General features: G+C 39.3%; 1 protein-coding gene across 3 annotated transcripts in view; it reads left to right on the plus strand.

The window, feature by feature from the left end:
• PDE3A (phosphodiesterase 3A) overlaps window positions 1-19,208 on the plus strand; it is a 317,096-nt gene that overhangs the window by 265,473 nt on the left and 32,415 nt on the right. For 2 of the 3 annotated variants that reach the window (XM_032347479.1, XM_032347481.1), the window contains exons 6-9: window positions 9,248-9,467; window positions 13,093-13,178; window positions 17,073-17,227; window positions 18,657-18,794. In XM_032347479.1, the coding sequence (XP_032203370.1) occupies window positions 9,248-9,467; window positions 13,093-13,178; window positions 17,073-17,227; window positions 18,657-18,794 (599 nt within the window). The remainder of the gene's footprint in view (window positions 1-9,247; window positions 9,468-13,092; window positions 13,179-17,072; window positions 17,228-18,656; window positions 18,795-19,208) is intronic. The other variant, XM_032347480.1, reaches the window with a different exon arrangement.

Here is a 19,208-nt window from a genome sequence, read left to right on the forward strand (position 1 = left end):
CCTTTGTAATTCTGCTTTTAAAATTCCTTCAGTTCACACTTACTGCATTTGCTGTAGACCCTTCCCAGATTCTTTTAATTTTTATAAGATTCTTACAGTGAGTACAGATCTCTTCTACACCTACAAGTTAGACAGGATTTTTCCTGCAGAAAATTTGAAATGAGAGAGAACTTTAATTATGGCACAGTGTATGTATGGGGGATGTTTTGCATTTCTTTTTGCATACGTAGATACATTGTCTGTTTTGGAAAAATATTAGGGCTGTCCATTTTACTGAGGGCATAGAAAAGAGACATGCACTTATTACACATGCTGGTTCCTTTTTTCTTCAGTTAAAATTAAGCTGAGAGAGTTTTACAGAACAAAACAGATGGATTCACTTAAATAATTTTCCTCCAGTATTATTTATCATCTCCCTTTAATTGTCCAAAGTTCCTAGTGTCTTGACACATTTTCTCATGCTCTCAAAAGCAAGGAATTAAAGACTGAATTATTCAAAGGATTTGGGATTTTAGAATTTTAAAGTTACATTTAAAATTTTTTTTATTTGTAAATGATTTAAGTATTTTACATTAGGGCAGTTTGAGTCATTCAAAGATTTATATTTCATAAGCTATGTCTTTTTCCTAGAGTCTCTTAAAATTACTCAGATATAAAGTGATAAATAAAATTGAGAGAATATGTATTTATTTGAATCCCTCCCCACCACGTGTGCATGTGTAAATGTGTGAATGTGCAACATGAAATCGGATGACACTCCAAAGCTCATAAAGTTAATCCTTCTAACTTTATACATGATTACATTTAAAACAACCTAGAATATGACTTGTTCTTGGAGGCTTGCTAAGAGGGCACTTCTCCTGTTTCCTTGGAATATCCTTTTCCTGCTTCTGAGATCATTTTATTTGTAGTGTATCCTTTCTAGAAATAGAGTATTTGGTTATTTTCAGCACTTAAATCTCTCTTTCTACTTGAAGACTAACAACGTAAATATGTACCCATTTTCTGTAGCATTCCTAACACTTTCTCACTTAAAAACGTTTTTTCTTTTAAAGATTTTATTTATTTATTTGACACACACACACACAGAGAGAGAGAGATCACAAGTAGGCAGAGAGGCAGGCAGAGAGATAGGGGGAAGCAGGCTCCCCGCTCAGCGGAGAGCCCGCTGTGGGGCTGGATCCCAGGACACTCAGATCATGACCTGAGCCGAAGGCAGAGGCTTAACCCACTGAGCCACCAGGCGCCCCTCTCATTTAAAAACTTTAAGATAATGTACACTGTAGTTTGGTTTGGGAAAAAGGGAATTTATATGCTTAGACCTTTATATTCTCACCTACAGTATAAAAATATCCCTGCTTCCTCTCCCCCAGTTTTCTTGAGAAATGATTGACATACCTCACTATATAAGTTTAAGGCATACCACAAGATGGTTTGACTTCCATATATTGTGAAATTATTACTACCATATGTTGAAACAACATCCATCTTCTCGTTATAGATACAATGAAAAGAAAGACAAGAAAAAAGAAAAAATGTTCTTCTTGTGATTGGAACTCACACAGTTTACACTCTCAACAAATCTTCTTTATATCGTACAACAGTGTTAGCTACAGTCATCATGTTGGACATATATCCCTAATTGTTATTTATCTTATAACTGAAAGTTGGTGTCTTTTGATTCCTTTCCTCTGATTCCCTGTCCTCCCACCCCCTGCCTATGATAACCACAAGTCTGATCTGTTTTTCTGTGAGTCTGGTGTTTTGTTTTTGTTTTAAAGCTTCTACATATAAGTGAGAACACACAATGTTTGTCTCTTATTTCACTTAGCGTATGAGTTCAAGGTCCAACCATGTTGCTGCCATTGCTAGGATTTCCTTCTTTTTTATGGCTGACTGATATTTCATTATATAGATGTGTGTGTATATACAAAATCTATGTGTGCATATAAAACAACTTATTTATCCAGTCATCCATTGATGGTCACTTAGGTTGTTTCCATGTCTTGGCTGTTGTAAATAATACTGAAGCGAATATGTGGCATTTTTTTTTAAGTTAATATTTTCATTTCCTTCAGCTATATTTCCAGAAGTAGAATTGCTGGATATTATGGAAGTTCTATTTTTAATTTTTTAAGGATCCCCCATACTGTTTTCCACAGTGGCTACACCAATTTACATTCTCATCAACAGTGCACTAGAGTTCCCTTTTCTCCACATCTATGCCAGCACTTCTTTCGTGTCTTCCTGATGGTGGCCATTCTAACAGGCATGGGGTGATTATCTCATTGTGGTTTGAATTGCATTTCCCTGATGCCTAGAGATGTTGAACGTGTTTTCATGTACCCATTGACCTTTCATATATGTTCTTTGCTAAAATGTTTATTCAAATACCCATTTCTTAATTGAGTTGTTTGTTTGCTAATGAGTTATATGATTTCCTCATATATTTTGGATATAGCCTCTTATTAGATGTATGGTTTGCAAATATTTTTTCCCATTCCATAGTTTCTCTTTTCACTTTATTGATGGCTTCTTTTGCTGTGCAGAAGCTTTTTAGTTTCTAGCTCCACTTATTTATGTTTTGATCGTATTGCTTATACTTTAAATGTCCTGTTCAACAAATCATTACCAAAACCCCTGTAACTTTTCAGAGAACCAGCTCTGTTTGATTAATCTTTTCTGTAGTTTTCCTTTTCTCTACTTGATTTGTTTCTGCTCTGTATTATTTCCTTTATTTTGCTAACTTTGAGGTCAGTTTGTTCTTTATCTAGTTCCTAAGATGTAAATTTAACTTTTTTATTTGGGATCTTTCTTAATGTAGGCATTTGTGCTGTGAACTTGCCCATCAGAACTGCTTTTGCGGTAGTCCACAATTTCTGTTATCTTGTGTTTCCTTTTGTCCAAAGAAACTTTTTTATTTTCTTTCTCATTTTTTTCTTTGATCCATTGGTTGTTCAGGAAGCTATTGTTTAATCGTCCTGCGTTTGTGAATTTTCCAGTTTTCCTCTTGTTACTGATTTCTAGGTTTGTGTCCTTGTGGTCAGAGAAGATATTTGGTATGATTTCAGTCTTCTTGAATTTGCCAAGACTCGTTTTGTGGCCTCGCATGGTCTGTCCTAGAAAATGTTCTCCGTGTGCTTGAGATGAATGTGTATTCTGCTGTTGTTGGGTGGACTATGTCTCTTGAGTCCGTTTGTTCTGTAGTGTTGTGCAAATTTGTTGTGTCCATATTGATTCTCTCTCTGGATCATCTATCTGTTGTGGACAGTGGGGAATTAAGTCCCCAGCTATTACCGCATTACCTTTTATTTCTTCTTATAGCTCTGTTAGTTTTTTGCTTTATGTATGTAGGCGTTCCACTGTGGGGTGCATAAATATTCATAATTGTTATATCTTCTTGCTATAATGATCCTTTTCTCATTGTAGATATTCTTTGTTCTTTTTATCATTTTTAGTTTAAAGTCTATTTTATCTCATAGAAGTATTGCTACTCCTGTTTTTTCTGGGTTAACATTTCCTTGAAATGTCTTTTTTCTTCCCTTTCACTCTATTGTGTCTTTCAGGCTAAAGTGAGTCTCTTTATTTATTTTTTAAAATTTATTTATTTGACAGACAAAGATCACAGGTAGGCAGAGAGGCAGATGGGGGGGGCAGGCTCCCCACCGAGCAGAGAGCCCAATGTGGGGCTCGATCCCAGGACCCTGAGATGAAGACCTGAGCTGAAGGCAGAGGCTTTAATCCACTGAGCCACCCAGGTGCCCCTAAAGTGAGTCTCTTTAAGACAGCCATTCTGTGTCTTTTAATTGGAGATTTTAATCTGTTTACATTTAAAGCATTTATTGAGAGGTGGGGACTTACTCATGACATTTTTATTCATTGCTTTCTGGTTGGTCTGTAAATGTGTTGTTCCTGCTGGTGGTATCATATTTACTTGATTTTTTTGTGATCTTGATATCTTATGTTGGTATCTACGCATCTGAGTAACCAGGTTTCTGTTCCAGACTTTGCAGAGACCCTTCTAACCCCAGTCCGCTCAGTTTGTTTCTGCGCATGCCTCCTCATAATGTCCTTAGGTAGTAGGGCCCACCCTTGTGTCTGTTTTTGCGTGAGGCAAATGGTGGAACTCTGAGGATGGAGTGAGGAGATGTGCCACTGGCTGAGAACAGTTGGACGGGACTGTTGGCTTGGTTCTCTACCCAAGTGAAACTGTAGGGTGGGCTCCGCAGTGCCTTGATTCTCTGGTCAGGCTTACCAGATGGTCAGGACTGGTACTGTATTCAGTAGTAGCAGGGTTATGAATCCATCCCTGCTCTGGCAGGGACCCAAGACCTGTGCAGCTTCTTGTTTAGGGACCTGAATCAGGCTGGAGTGTGCATTGAATTCTCTGGTTCTCTGAGGCCATCAGTTTTGCTCTGAAGACGAGAGAACCCACAGGCTGTGCTCTCTGTTCACGTGCCATTGTACGAAAGGCTATTGATGGGTGATGCAGCTTTCCCAGTGCTCTGGTCAAACTATAGGTTGTGTCAGTACTGAGCAGGGCTCTAAATTAGATTCCCTGCCTGAGCACAGCAGGAGAAGCAGCCAGAAAGCCAACAGAGCTTGTTGTTTGTTGTCTTAATTCAAGCTGTCCCCCATCCCAAGCTCTGGGACCAAACCGGGCTTTGTTCTGAAAGCCGTCAGTTGCACCTGCCCATCGTTCAGCTCCAGTGCTGCTAGACCACGCAGCTTCCGGGAGCTGGTCAGTTGGGGCTAGAAGATAGTCTGCTCTGGGCAGGATTCTGTCTCTGCTCCCTGCTTGGGGAGGAGAAGGGGTCACTCCAGCTACTTTGAGTTTCCCAGATAGGTTCTCCAGTTGACAGGGGCTGGGAGCTACCCTCAGCCTTCGCTATGAATGAATCCCCCTGCTAGTGCGTAGCATTGGGACACTCCACACCCCATACTGGCTTTGTTCCGGAGTGTTCCATGCTGCCACCCACCACTTGGCTCAAGGGCCCCTGGACCTCACTGCTTCTGGGAATTGTCACCAGTCCTTTTGGTGAGATGGAGCTGGGAGACACTCTCCGCAGTGGGTGAGGCTATGATTTACCTCCTTGCCTGGGCAAGGACATATAGGGCTGACGAAACTCCTCACTTAAGAATCTGAATCACACAGATCTGTACCGACCAAGTTCACTGATCAGTGTGTGCCTCCAGCTTGGTTCTGCAGATGAGCAATGCTGCTGGTTGAGATTACTATTTGGGCATTGCAGGTGTGAACTTGATCTGCCAAGATCTGTGTCCTGGTTGTTGCAGGCCCCTACCCCTTTATCCATCGTGGTCAGATTCCCAGTGGTGGAGCCTTGCAAATGTCCCTGTAATCCCCATGGCACAGATCACAATAGAGGCTCCTTCAAAGCAACCCACAGTTCTGCAGGGGATGAAGGGGGTGCTGGTTATCCTCTTGGGTTCTGCTGGAGAAACCAGAGGCTCAGGAGAGACTTCCCCACACAGTGTTGTGCTGGCTGGGGGTGCAGGAGTGTGGTCAAGTTGAGTCTCTTCTCTTACCCTTCTAATGCAATTGGTCTTGGTCTCTGTGGTGCAGGGGCTTCAGCCTCACCCCCACGTTCAGGACTCTCTCCGTATGTCTTGTTCTTGAGTAGTTGTTCTTTGTTCCTCTGAGGGAGAGCTAAGCCGAGCACATCCTTTGTTGCCATCTTGGTGATTGAGAGCACATACCCCTCTTTTTATAGTTGTTGCCAACACTCGTGCTTGTTAAAAGTGTTCAAAATAGTAGACGAACAGTATTACAGAAGCAAAGTGCTTTTCGTCCGTTACAAGGTTTATTTTAACTTTCATCCCAGGCACTAAGTTTGGAGTCTTAAGGTCTGCTATTTGTTTAAATTTAGTTAATCCATGAGTTCCAAGAACTCTAATCATCGAGGGGATTTTTAAATTTGTATTTAAGGGTGAATTGCTTTTCTCTGAGAATATCAGCTGGCAGCTATGAAGAATTAGCAATGAAAAAAATCACTCCTCTCATAAAGTGCCTTTAGAAAATATGTTGTGTTAAGACAGATACAGGTACTGTTCTCATAGGTTTTGCTATATTAAAAAGGTGATAGAAAACTTCAAAAAATTCAGTCAGCTATCCAAGTAATTAAAGAACTGCCTAAAGCAATGCCTATCAGAAGTTTCTTTTTCAAAATAAATAACAATTAAAGTCTTGCCTTGGCCTATCAGCGTTCTACAGCCTTGTCCAGCAGGCCACATTCCCTGCCCCTCTCTCTCCCCTTTGCTAAGCTGCACCCACACTGACCTCCTGACTAACCCTCTAACACCCCCCAGGTAGGTCCCTCTTTCTGGAACATGCTTCCTCCAATACTTGTCTAAATGTCTTTCTTACTTCACCAGGCCTCTGCTCAAATTTTACCCCTAGAGCCTCTCTGTTTCTCTGTTCTATATTCTCTACATTATTTTTCTTTAGATCACTTATAACTACCTGGGTTTCGTTTCTTTCTTTTTTATTTTTAATTTATATTCAATTAGCCAACATATAGTACATCCTTAGTTTCAGATGTAGTGTTCAGTACTTCGTTGATTGCGTATAACATCCAGTGCTCATCACATCCCATGCCCTCCTTAAGGCCCATCACCCGGTTACCGCATCCCCCACCCACCTCCTTTTCCACAACCCTCAGTTGGTTTCCTGGAGTTCCGAGTCTCTCATGGGTTTCATGGGTTGTCTCCCTTTCTGATTTCTTCCCATTCAGTTCTCCCTCCCTTCCCCTATGGCCCTCTGCACTATTCCTTATGTTCCACATATGAATGAGACCATATGGTAATTGTCCTTCTCTGCCTGACCTATTTCACTCAGCATAATCCCTTCCAGTTCCATCCAGGTCCATGCAAATGGTGGGCATTCATCCTTTCTGAAGGCTGAGGTATATTCCGTTGGACATCTTTCTTTTTATCCTTCCTTCTCCTCCTTCTTTCTCTTTTTTCTTCATTTTCCTCCTCTTACACCTCTTTTTAAAATTTCTGACTCCTCCAAGAGAGTGGAAGCTCCATGATTTCAGGGAATGTGTTGCTGTTCTTCACTACGCCGTCCTTAGTCTCTGGAAGGGGCACACAGTCAGTGTTTGTTGAACAAACCGATCGTTACTCCTTAGTCTCTGGAAGGGGCACACAGTCAGTGTTTGTTGAGCAAACTGATCATGACTCTGTGCAGATACTTTGTTTATACCACATCGCACCCCCGGCCTACTCCTTAATGTTTATTCTGCTTTCCTAAGATTATCTGAAAATTCAGTTGGCCATAATCTAACAAACAGTCTGAATTTAACTAGCCCTTTCCAACCTTTCTCCATCAGAGCATGTTGTGTTATTTGTGAAATGATATGTATGAATGCAATAATGTTACAGGGCAGTGGAGAGATGGGAAAGGATTTAGAGCTTGATGAAAATTTTACTTCCTTCATTTTGTAAAATTATAAAATCTCATCATAAAATATTAGAAATAATATTAAAAATTAAATTTATTCTGAAGCTTCCAAATAAAATATTTATTCAAGAGAAGTTATAACCATTAGTACTTCACAGGACACCTGTAACCCACTTTGTTACACACAATAATAGGTTCTTTGGAAAACTGAGTTTAGAATTTAGTGGGATTTTGTTTGTTTTGCTTTGGGGGCTTTTTTCGGGGGGGCTGTTTAGGACATTATGTACTATGCAGGTTTGTCAGTATCTTTGGTAAAAGAGCTAAATCTTTTCAATAGAAATAGAAATTTTTTAAAAAACCATTAGCTGTGTCATTACAAAGTGCAGTACAAATGCTGCCTAGCAGATGATAGACTTCTCTTCCTCCTTGGACAGTCTCTGAGAGCAGTATGGCCTAAAACAACTTCCACTAAGAACAGCTGGGCTCACTCCATATTCTCCCACTTATTAGCGCTGTGACCCTGGGAAGGTTCTTTAACCTGTCTGCGTCTGAGTTGTTTCCTTTACCAGTGAAGGGAAGGGATTGGTCTTGCCGTCGGGAATCAACAATACACATATCGAGCAAAAAGGAGTAGGAGGGCTGCCGACCTCCAGACTTCTCAAAGGAAGAGCAGGGTTTCTCATCTGGTGCAACAAAACGAAAGAAAGTAGGGTGTCAGCAAGAAATGTAAAAATTGCAAAAGCCCTTCAGCAAGCTTCATATTCCTTTCCGCGGACCGGAAAATCTTTGGGTGTCACAAATAAAACTTGTGAGAGAACTGGACGTTGGAAGCAAACCCAGCTGCCTGTTCCCCACACGGATCATCCAGTGATGGGGGAGCTGCTGGCTGTGCGCTTTCCCAAGCGGCAAGAAACAGAAAACAACGAATGATTTCATTCCATTTGCCTTACAGTAGGTTGTTGAGCCCCCCCACAGTGCTGAAAAACTGTGAGCAGATGGCTATTCTGAAGATAGGGCTCTCCTCAGATTTAAGGCAGGCTGCTTTGTGTGTTTGGGAGAGTGGAACTTCAGAAGATCACGTCCTTGTACTCAAGTATCGGCACTTTGAAATCTAAGCCAGTTTTCTGTAAAATTTTCACAATCGAGAGTAAACACAGTTTGGCACAGACACCAATACTTAAAATTTGGGCTTGAGACCTACTGTTTAATCAGAAACGGATCGTCTTAGGTTTTTCAATGTTTTCTTCGGGAATGACTCTGATCAGAGTCCTGTTCCACACAAATAAGGTAGTTTTACTGAAAATGTCAATGGCTCATAAAGTTAATTGCCTTTCAAAAAAATCTGTCCTCTTTGTGTATTTTAAGCATCAAATACCTGCCAAAGTCGGCTCCAGATAAGTTAATGTTTAAAACAATAGCAGATCCTGTGACTGCTAAAAATTTCACAACCTAGGAGAAGACAAACACATGAAGAAATTTTAATTATTATCATTAGGTCAGAATGACAAGAAGAACCAAAAATGGGAGGAGAAAATAATATCCTTCTGTCCTGAAGTTATTCCAGGACACCAAGGCTTCAACTGGATTTGCCAACATTGCCACTGAATTTTTAATGATGATTCATTCTTTGCCTTTCACACGGTGGAGACGCCCCACTGTACACCTTGTCTCCAGATGGGGTCAGAGAGGGCCAGCTCCCCAGGCTGAGTGCTCACGTGATCCTGGTGGAGTCACTGGGGGTATGAGGTGGAGTTTAAGAGTTGCGATTTTTAATTTCAAAAAAATTTTTGATTTCGGGATTTTAAAGACTCTTTTTCTTTCTAGGTGCCCTAGCTAAAATCTCACCTGTTTCATCGCCCTGTTCCTCACCTCCCCAAGGGACTCCTGCCAGCAGCCCAGTCAGCAAAATTTCTGCAGTGCGGTTTCCAGATTCTGCCAACACAGCTGCCAGACTGGGCCTGGGTTCTCACAGGGCATTAACTTATACTCAGAGTGCCCCCGACCTGTCTCCTCAGATCCTCCCTCCACCTGTTATATGTAGCAGGTAAGGCTTTTACATTGTTAACTGGAGGTTCACCCGTCCGAAAACTCTTATTAGTGTTCCTCACCAGTCCACACAGTTCTGTGTAGGTTTGCCAAAGAAGTTGACATGGGAGTAAGGATAGGTTAATGTTTCTGTTGAACAGAAACTTGATTTTTCCATGGTTTCCTGTGAATAGAAATAGAGTCCCTAGAGTCCATACAGCTAACCTTGGAGGAGATAGAAAATAAGTAGTTGTGTATTTCCTCTGCTTACTAATGGAGAATGCATAAAGCATATAATTAAAAAATCGTATCAAGTGATTTAATATAATATATTATGTTGGAATATTTTTTACTTGCTCTTCAAGGAGGATTTTATCTCCATTTAAAGGGTATATTCGGTTTGCAATCCCCACTTTAAAAATGTGCAGATAGGGGTGCCTGGCTGGCTCGGTCAGAAAAGCATGCAACTCTTGATCTCAGGGTTGTGAGTTTGAGCCCCACGTTGGGTGTAGAGATTACTTAAAAATCTTAAAATAAATAAGTAAATAAATGAATACGTAAATAAAAATGCTCAGCAAACACATGGCACATTATGGTTGGACTGAAATGGGTCTCTGAAGGCAGTTAAACAATTGGCTTGTACTGCTCTATCATTTTTTTTTTTAGATTTTATTTATTTATTTGTCAGAGAGAAAGAGAGAGTGAGTGAGCGAGAGCGAGCGAGCACAGGCAGACAGAGTGGCAGAGGGAGAAGCAGGCTCCCTGCGGAGCAAGGAGCCCGATGTGGGACTCGATCCCAGGGATCATGACCTGAGCCGAAGGCAGCCGCTTAACCAACTGAGCCACCCAGGTGTCCCTGCTCTATCATTTTTAAATAGAATTGCAAATAGGAAGCATTGTCTTTTCACAGAAGATAAGAAAAAAAAGCTTCACATGGCAAGAATAATTATTTTGACAACATGGCCATGGAGAAGGAATTACCTCCTCTTACTGATTACTGTATTGTTGTTCTCTGGTAATAGCTTCATCTTGAAGGATGGAATTACACTAGTATTACAATAATACTAGTACATAATAATTACTAGTAATATAACTAGTAATAATAACTAGTAATAATAATTACAATAATACAATAGTATTACACTATTCTTTTAACTCAAAGAGTTAAGTGCTTTTATGCTAAGTGTAGTCATGAGAGTGCCTTGAACGAAATGCTATTTCTTTGCTGAGGTTAATGAGGATAACCATTTGGAGTAATGAGTTTACATTCTGGTCATCTAATATCACCTATTAGTTCTCAGACCGAGATTTGATTACTATATTCTGTTTTAAACTTCACAGATTTCATTTTCAGATTATTTAGTCATAAACTCTAAATCAATGCTCTTTTTTTAATCTTTATATATCCTTGTTTTCTCTTTACAGATATTTTAAAAGGGGAAATCATTTTTGTTAGTTTATTTGTCTAGGGCCAGAGTAGAAAATTAATTTACCATCCCAAAGTTACTCTGTGGCCCTCTCTATGAGACTTTTTTTAATAAAATAATTTCTGTGGAATATTAATCCCATCTCCCCCTTCCCCCACACACACACACAAGCCATGATCTACTATAAAACACATACCATATTTCCCTTGGTGATTTACAGCACACATCACTTTCTTAAAAGCTCTGAGAAGTCCTGCAAAAAGCAAACCTCTTGGTTTTTGGCTCAGGTAGCCTTTTCTGAATTTATCTGACCACAGAACCAATTTATTTAGGTTAACACACAGTAATTGCCCATGGAGCTAGTCTATGGTGGACCATCCTTAGGAAACATGTTTTTGTGCTATGCATTGCAAGCCAAGATGTAGCTCAATGGAGTGATTGACATCAAGGACATCTGCTCCCAGCCTTTCTAGGGAGACTCTACCACTGTGGGCTCCAAACATGTGGGAAATAAGTCGCCTAAAGAAAGCAGAGATGTTCCAAAAAGATCTATCACTTGCATAGCTTTTCTCCTCATGGTCTATTTTTTGTACTCTTAGAGAATGTAATGGATTTTTATAAAAGAAGTTTTGGAGAAAAACAAGAGAATTTCACTGCCGACTTGTTCAGTAATGTTTATAAATCCAGTAGTGTGTCTTTTATTTGTTTGGGCTTTATAAATCTGTAATTCAAACCACGTTCTATTATTGCCTTCAAGGCAGCCACCCATGTAGGCACAGAGAGCTCCAGAAACACACGACTAATTATTGTGGTTTCCCTTGCTGAACTCGAAGGGTTTGGCATTGAATCCCAGTCTTTTGGCTGCTGTAATGTCTATGCAACAAGCTGTTTTTTTGGCATAAGAGGTAGTATATTTGAGCTACTAATTTAAGTGCTCCTTTTAAGTATTATCTTGCAATGAAAATTCTTAAAACTAATAAACCCTCCATTTACCAAGTGTCACCCAAGAATGTAAGCCCATCATTTGTATCTGCTTTCTTTTTTCTTTGGTCTGTCATTTTCTTTTGATTCCCTAAATCAAAGTGATAGGGTCTCATAATTAGAAATGTTTTGCATGGGATGCTTCCCTATTTATGTTTAAGGCTTGAAAATAAATTTGCTTTGGATGAAAATAATCTCTAACTGGCAGATGCTTAGATCTACAACACACATATATAAGCACAATTGAGGGAAAATAAAAGTGATGAGACCTTTAGTAAATTATAAACCATTCCTCTTTTCCTTTTAGAGTGAGTACTCGTGGTTAAATAACAAACAAAAACCCTCTGAGACCGTTTGTAATATTAGGCAGAAGAAAAGAACCCTGGAGCAAAAGGCAGAATTAAAGTCTAACCATGGAGTTTCTGAACAAGATAAGTGAGAGAAGAAACTTGCCAGGCTATTTGTGGGGTTACTTTTTAATTTTTAAAGCAGTCAAAACTGTTGAGAAAACAAAAGTATCCCACCTTCTCCAATGTCCTCTGTTAAAGAGCCAGGACTATGCGGATGCTCATTTTTCTAGATTACTCACAGTGTACACCCTTGGCTCGTTTTTCTCAGCTAGCATTTGTGCAGCCAATTTTCCACTCCCTCTCTATCACAATGTACCTCTACTTTGTTCCTTTCCTTTGGGCTTTAGCAGGTGACTGATCGGTCTTAAAAAAGGAATTAATTTTTATTTTGTGGCAGAAAAGAAAATTAGCATACTGTCTTTCTATCTCCACATATGCAATCTTAAAGGGCTCTTTGGGCATAAAATGTCTTAACCCATAGAAATAAATCTACTAATGATGCTTTTAGGCAGGTGCAAAGGGTATGCATTGGGGAAGATATTTTTGACTAAATATGCCTCAGCACCTCCAAAGTCACTACTATGAGCAGGTAGCATATTGTCCTAGGAGTCTCTAAGTAATGTAACAAAAGTGGTTTCAAATGTGGTCTAGACTGTGGAGGAGGATGGGTGTTGAGTGAAGCTTCTGATTCTTTAGAGTGATCACACTCTTGCTAAAAAGAAAACAGTCTATCAGCATCTATGTGTAAAGCAAAGCAATTTTTTTAAATCAAATAAGTGGAAAGTAGAAATATTTGATTATCTGTCTTCATGTGTATGTAGACGGTGTGTGCCTGTGATTTTTTGAAAAGAGAGAATATACTTAAAGCTGTTGCACTGTTTCTCAGCTGTGGCAGACCGTATCCCCAAGGGAATCCTGCAGACGGGCCCCTGGAGGGGAGCAGTGGAGCCATTCGGACACCAAGCAGAACAGGTAATTCTCTGTTTGCATTCTTTTCCTCAACATGGAAGTCACTTGTGTTTTTACCCCTCTGATCTAAAAGGTAACATATGTTTCTGATTTTTTTTTTTTTTTTTTAAAGATTTTATTTATTTATTTGACAGAGAGAGATCACAAGTAGGCAGAGAGGCAGAGAGAGAGAGAGGAGGAAGCAGGCTCCCTGCTGAGCAGAGAGCCCGATGCGGGACTCGATCCCAGGACCCTGAGATCATGACCTGAGCCGAAGGCAGCGGCTTAACCCACTGAGCCACCCAGGCGCCCCTGATTTTTTTTTATTTTTAAAGATCTTATTTATTTATTTGAGAGAGAGAGAGAATGTGAGAGAGAGCATGAGAGGATCAGAGGGAGAAAGAGACTCCCTGCTGAGCAGGGAGCCCCATGTGGGACTCAGTCCCAGGACTCCAGTATCATGACCTGAGCCAAAGGCTGACGCCCAACTGACTGAGCCACCCAGGGTGCCCCTTTTTCTGAGTTTTTAGATGACAAATGTAAAAAGACAGTGAAGGAAAGCAAAATCATCCCTAATCCTACTACCTAAGTTCAGCATGGATATGATTTTGTTCAAAATTGTTTTGAATACCTATACACAAATATATATATATATATAATTTTTTAAAATATATATATTTAAATTAGATGTCATTTTATATAATACATAGAACTATATGGTTCTATTCTATTCATAGAACTATATAGATCTATTATCTTGGACACTGGAAGCTTGTCCATTCTAGGATACTCTCGAGGTCTCTCTTGCAGACTGAGAAAATACCCTGTTGAGATCACTATAAGTATACAAAAATGCTGTTTCTTGAGGCAGTATCATGGTGAGGTTAAGGACACAGGCAATGGATCCTGGTTTTATCCTATTCAGCTGCCTACTACTTTATAATCTCTGTGCCTCAGTTCCCGCATACGTAGATGGGGATAATAATAGCACCTCCCTAACAGGATTATTGTAAGAGCTAAATTATTTGGAACATGTAACAAAAACACCAGTTCTGAAAGATAGATGCACTTATATGTTTACTGCAGCATTATTTACTAGAGCCGAGATAATGGAAGATAGCTAATACATGATGGAATATTACTCAGCCATTAAAAAGAATGAAATCGGGCGCCTGGGTGGCTCAGTGGGTTAAGCCGCTGCCTTCGGCTCAGGTCATGATCTCAGGGTCCTGGGATCGAGTCCCGCATCGGGCTCTCTGCTCAGCAGGGAGCCTGCTTCCTCCTCTCTCTCTGCCTGCCTCTCTGCCTACTTGTGATCTCTCTCTGTCAAATAAATAAATAAAATCTTTAAAAAAAAATAAAATAAAATAAAAATAAAAAGAATGAAATCGTGCCATCTGTGACAACACGGATGGGCCTAGAGGGCATTACGCTAAGTGAAATAAGTCAGACAGAGAAAGAGGAATACCCTATCATTTCATCTATACGTGAAGGCAAGAAAACAAACAAACAGAAACAAACTTGTAAAAGTGCAGTTAGGGGAAGGGAATTAAGAAGTAGAGGCTTACAGTTATAAAATAAATAAGTCTTGGGGATGAAAGGAAGAGCAGAGGGAATATAGTCAGTAGTATTGTAATAACTATATGTTAGCTACCCTTACTGGAAGTATTGCATAATATATAATTGTTGAGTCACTATGTTGTATGCCTGAAATTAACATAATATTGTATGTCAACTATACTTCAATTTTTAAAAAATCACTTAAGGACTTATAGTATCTAGGTCACTGTAAATAGTTCATGTTTGCTGCCATTACTATGATGATTAGTATTTTATTTTTATTGATGCAACTGTAGGGACTTTATTTTGTTAATGCTGAAAGATTACAAGGTAGGAAAAAACCTGGCCTCTCTGGACTGCAGACTTGAGGGTGATAAAGCTATGTAAGAATGATTCTTAATTATGTACTTCAGCATCTATTGACATATACTCAATAAATTTTGATTATTTGCCTATGAAAATGGCATTGTACAAAGGTCAGGAGACATAGGCAAGGAAGACTCAAAAGGAACATTTTTTCTGATATTGTAGCATTCTGAAGACTCAGAATATTCCCTTCCTTATGTCCCTGATCATCTTTGAATTTTCTGAGTCGGATACAATAGGGGGAGTATTTCTTTATCACTTTTGTTGTTTCACATGGAACTATGGCCTTGGAGTGTTCTTCACTTTTTTTCCTACAAATTCGGGGATTGAAACTTGGCAAGTTCATCTTCATTCTGTGTCTCATTCTTACATAGAACAAGTTGCACGAGAAAGTTGGAAGAAAAAGGGGTCTTTGGAAAAGTTCTACGAGATACTCTTGATGGCACTAGGCTACATAACAAAAGACATTATTCACTAGCAACTTAAGAGAAATTAGATAGTCAATGTATGAGGACATACAATAGTCCTAGAAATACCCAGAGCAACTGAGAAAGAAGAACAAAGTTAGAGGAACTCTATTACCTGACTTCAAGACTTCAGCTGTAGTAATCAAGATAGTGTGGTGCAAGCTTGAGGATCAGCAGATAGAACCAATAGAATAGAATGGAAAGCCCCAAATTAAAAAGCCCCATTCAATTTTCAACAGAGATGCAGAGCATCCCAGTAGAGTTGGAAAAAGTGAATTTCACCCCCTACTTAACACCATATGAAACATCATCCTTGATGGAGCATAGACCTAAATGTAAAAGCTAAAACAGTAAAGCTTCTGAAAGCAAGTAGGTTTGTGCCTTAGGGGAAGGCAAAGATTGCATAGGAATCCTAGTGAAAACCCTATAGGAAAAAAAAAAAGCTTGACTTTATCAAAAGTAAAGAATGTAGGAACTAGAGTCCTATTTCGTGAGTTCAAATTCATGTGGCAAAATTTACTAGCTGTATGCCTTCAACAATTTACTTATCCTTTCTGTGCCTCAGTTTCCTTTCTGCATGTGAGGACATCAGAAACGTGGTAATGTGCAATAATAACCAGCCTCATAGGATTGTGTACTTTTAAATGGGTTAGCACAAATGAAGCGCTTTCGGTGGTATCCAGCACATGGCATTCACCTACTGAACCATTCAGGCACTTACTCAGCCATGAGAAACTTTTTTTGAGGTCATTGCCCCAAAAGCCTGTTCTAGAGACACTTGATAGTACCTGACTGGGCCTCTAGTTAGCGTAGTTTAATGCTGACTGAAATGGGAGACAATGGAAGACGTAGGTAAGGAAGAAAGCCACAGATTCCTAGGGATCAAGATTGGATACAGGGGATCTCCTAGGCCCTTAAGTACATGCTAGCTATTATGCCATGTCCTACAGACCACTTAGTGCTTGAGTGTCTACTACTTCTTCCCATGTGCCCATTCTAGACTTAGCTACTCGGTGGCTTTGTGTGTTGGGTGAATGCATAAAGGAAAAAGAAATATAAAGTTATGGAATTTTTAACAAGTATAAGCTGCTGCTGATCTAAGCGTTGTTATGGAGGAATTATTGAATGTCCTAAAATCACAGATCATAATTCTATCTATTTCATTGGGTTACAAAATGTTTACCTTTTCTGGGCACCTGGGTGGCTCAGTTGGTTGAGCATCTGTTTTTTCAGCTCAGGTCATGATCATGGAGTCCCTGGATTGAACCCCACGTTGGGCTCCTTGCTTGGAGGGGAGCCTACTTCTCCCTTTCCATTTGCTAATAAATAAAAAAAAAAATCTTTTTTTTTTTTTTTAAAAGTACATTTTCCCAGCTTAGGATCTTACATTCTTGGTGTGTAAGCTCATGAAAGCAATGTCCCTAAGCATGGTATTTGCCATGTGCATTTTAGGAATATTCACTCAAATGGGACCCCTGTGTCCATTTGCAAGTTTCCTAATAAGCATGCTCTCTTTCCATTACAGATGACACTACTCAAGTTACCTCTGATTATGAAACCAACAACAACAGTGACAGCAGTGATATTGTACAGAATGAAGATGAGACTGAGTGCCTGAGAGAGCCTCGGAGGAAAGCTTCTGCTTGTGCTCCCTACGCGCCTGAGGCCATGATATTCCTGGTAGCCCCATATCACTTTGCTCATTCCTTTACTTAAGAAATTGCATGTCTTCTATGACATGTTTTCTATGACAGAATTGACTTAGGAATAGATTTATAAATCTCTCTCTTTTGGATCATACATGCCTTGTAACCATACACCTGTGTATCAATATAATTTTTCCTTATCCAAGTTTTCTTGATCTCTTTATGGTTCTCTTATTTAATGATTAAAAAAATGCAAGTATTCATCTCCAGAAGTGATTACAGGTGTTTCTTAATCCTAGAATCTGAACATGTTGTAGGTATGTCTAGGAAAAACATACTTCATCCAGGGAAGCAATATTTTATAAGTATCCATCAACAAAAGTGACAAAAGTAGTCTTTGGGCATCTGCAATCTTTTTTTCTAGTACCTCCTTCAGTTAGAAAGTGTGCCAGTACTTATTTTCCTTATTATATTAAACCAGGTTTATACTGACATACTACCCATTAAAATAGCCTTTAATGAGAACTGACTTTGTGTGTTTATAGAGATCAGTTTGAAAGGATGAAAGTGTATATTTATGTCAGATTAATTTCAGGGAGATAGCAAACAGAAAATAGTTGACTCTCATGTAATTATCAATTGCTGCCATTATCATTTTTCATTTATCTGACTTACCATTTATACTTCTAAAGAGATTGCCAGATAAATTTGTATGTTTCCTAATCCTCATTACCTTTATTTATTTATTTATTTATTTATTTTTGTAAAGGTACTCTTAAGAATGTCCTCATTTTGGACCAATTAGAAAATGTCTTTACATTAATATAGTACCTGATTCTTTGGGAACCATACATCACATGAATTAAATTAAAATCTAAGAACAATGTGGCAGTTATCATCCCACAGGGTCAATGCTGATTTTGAAGCAATAATATAAATTCAGCCAAGTAAAATCGGAAGTGATTAACTCGTTCTCCCCACTCATGGGTTTCTTTTGAGAGTCCAGTGTAAGCCAGGAACCCCTCCCAGAAAAATTTATGTAAACGCACAAAGAGATAAATTTACATAAGATTTCAGAGTGTCCTGAAGTCCTTGAATCTTTATTTAGGAACCCCACAGTAGGTAAATAGCAGATACATAAACTTACGAAAGAAACATCCTTTTTTTTTTTTTTTTTTTTTTTTTTTTTTTTGGTAGCATATATGAACCAGCAATGGACAGGCACCTAATATGCAAAAGCCATGATAGGAAACAGCAGTAGGCCCTTTCCTCCTTATGGTGCAATCAGTGTCTTGTTCATCTTGGTTTGTTTGTTTGTTTGTTTGTTTTAAGGATCACTCATTTACCCTGAAGTTTTAAGTCATTTATTTTTGTAACCTCAGTTGTTGATTTGAACTTATCAAAACACAAATTGCTTTGTAGAAAAACTGCTTGTTCTTAAAATATTTTCATGTTCATCACAGGACAAGCCAATTCTTGCTCCTGAACCTCTTGTCATGGATAACTTGGACTCAATTATGGAGCAGCTAAATACTTGGAATTTTCCGATTTTTGATTTGGTGGAAAAAATAGGAAGAAAATGTGGCCGTATTCTTAGTCAGGTAAGGAATCTATTCATATGTTTGACTCTACTCATATGTTTGATTTTATGTATTTATTAGTGAGCGAGAGAGAGAGCACACAAGCAGAGGGAACAGCAAGGGGAGAGAGAAAGCAGACTCTGCACTGAGCAAGGAGCCCCCCACAGAACTCCATCCCAGGACGTGGGATCATGACCTGAGCCAAAGGCAGACACTTAATGGACAGAGCCACCCAGGGTCCTCAATATGTTTGACTTGAAATGTAGTGAAAAAACATCCCTTGGTTGGTTAAAGCTGTGTCCATGCTTGACACTGATGTGGGTACTGGGTGGAGAAAGGTTATTTTAAGTACCCACTGTTCTCTAGATTCCTTCGTGTTGGGTTAACAAAGAAAATTGGAACTGGAAGCGAGTGGAATACCATAGTATGCAATTA

The sequence above is a fragment of the Mustela erminea genome, chromosome 6 (assembly GCF_009829155.1).
Source record: "Mustela erminea isolate mMusErm1 chromosome 6, mMusErm1.Pri, whole genome shotgun sequence".
NCBI lineage: Eukaryota > Metazoa > Chordata > Mammalia > Carnivora > Mustelidae > Mustela > Mustela erminea.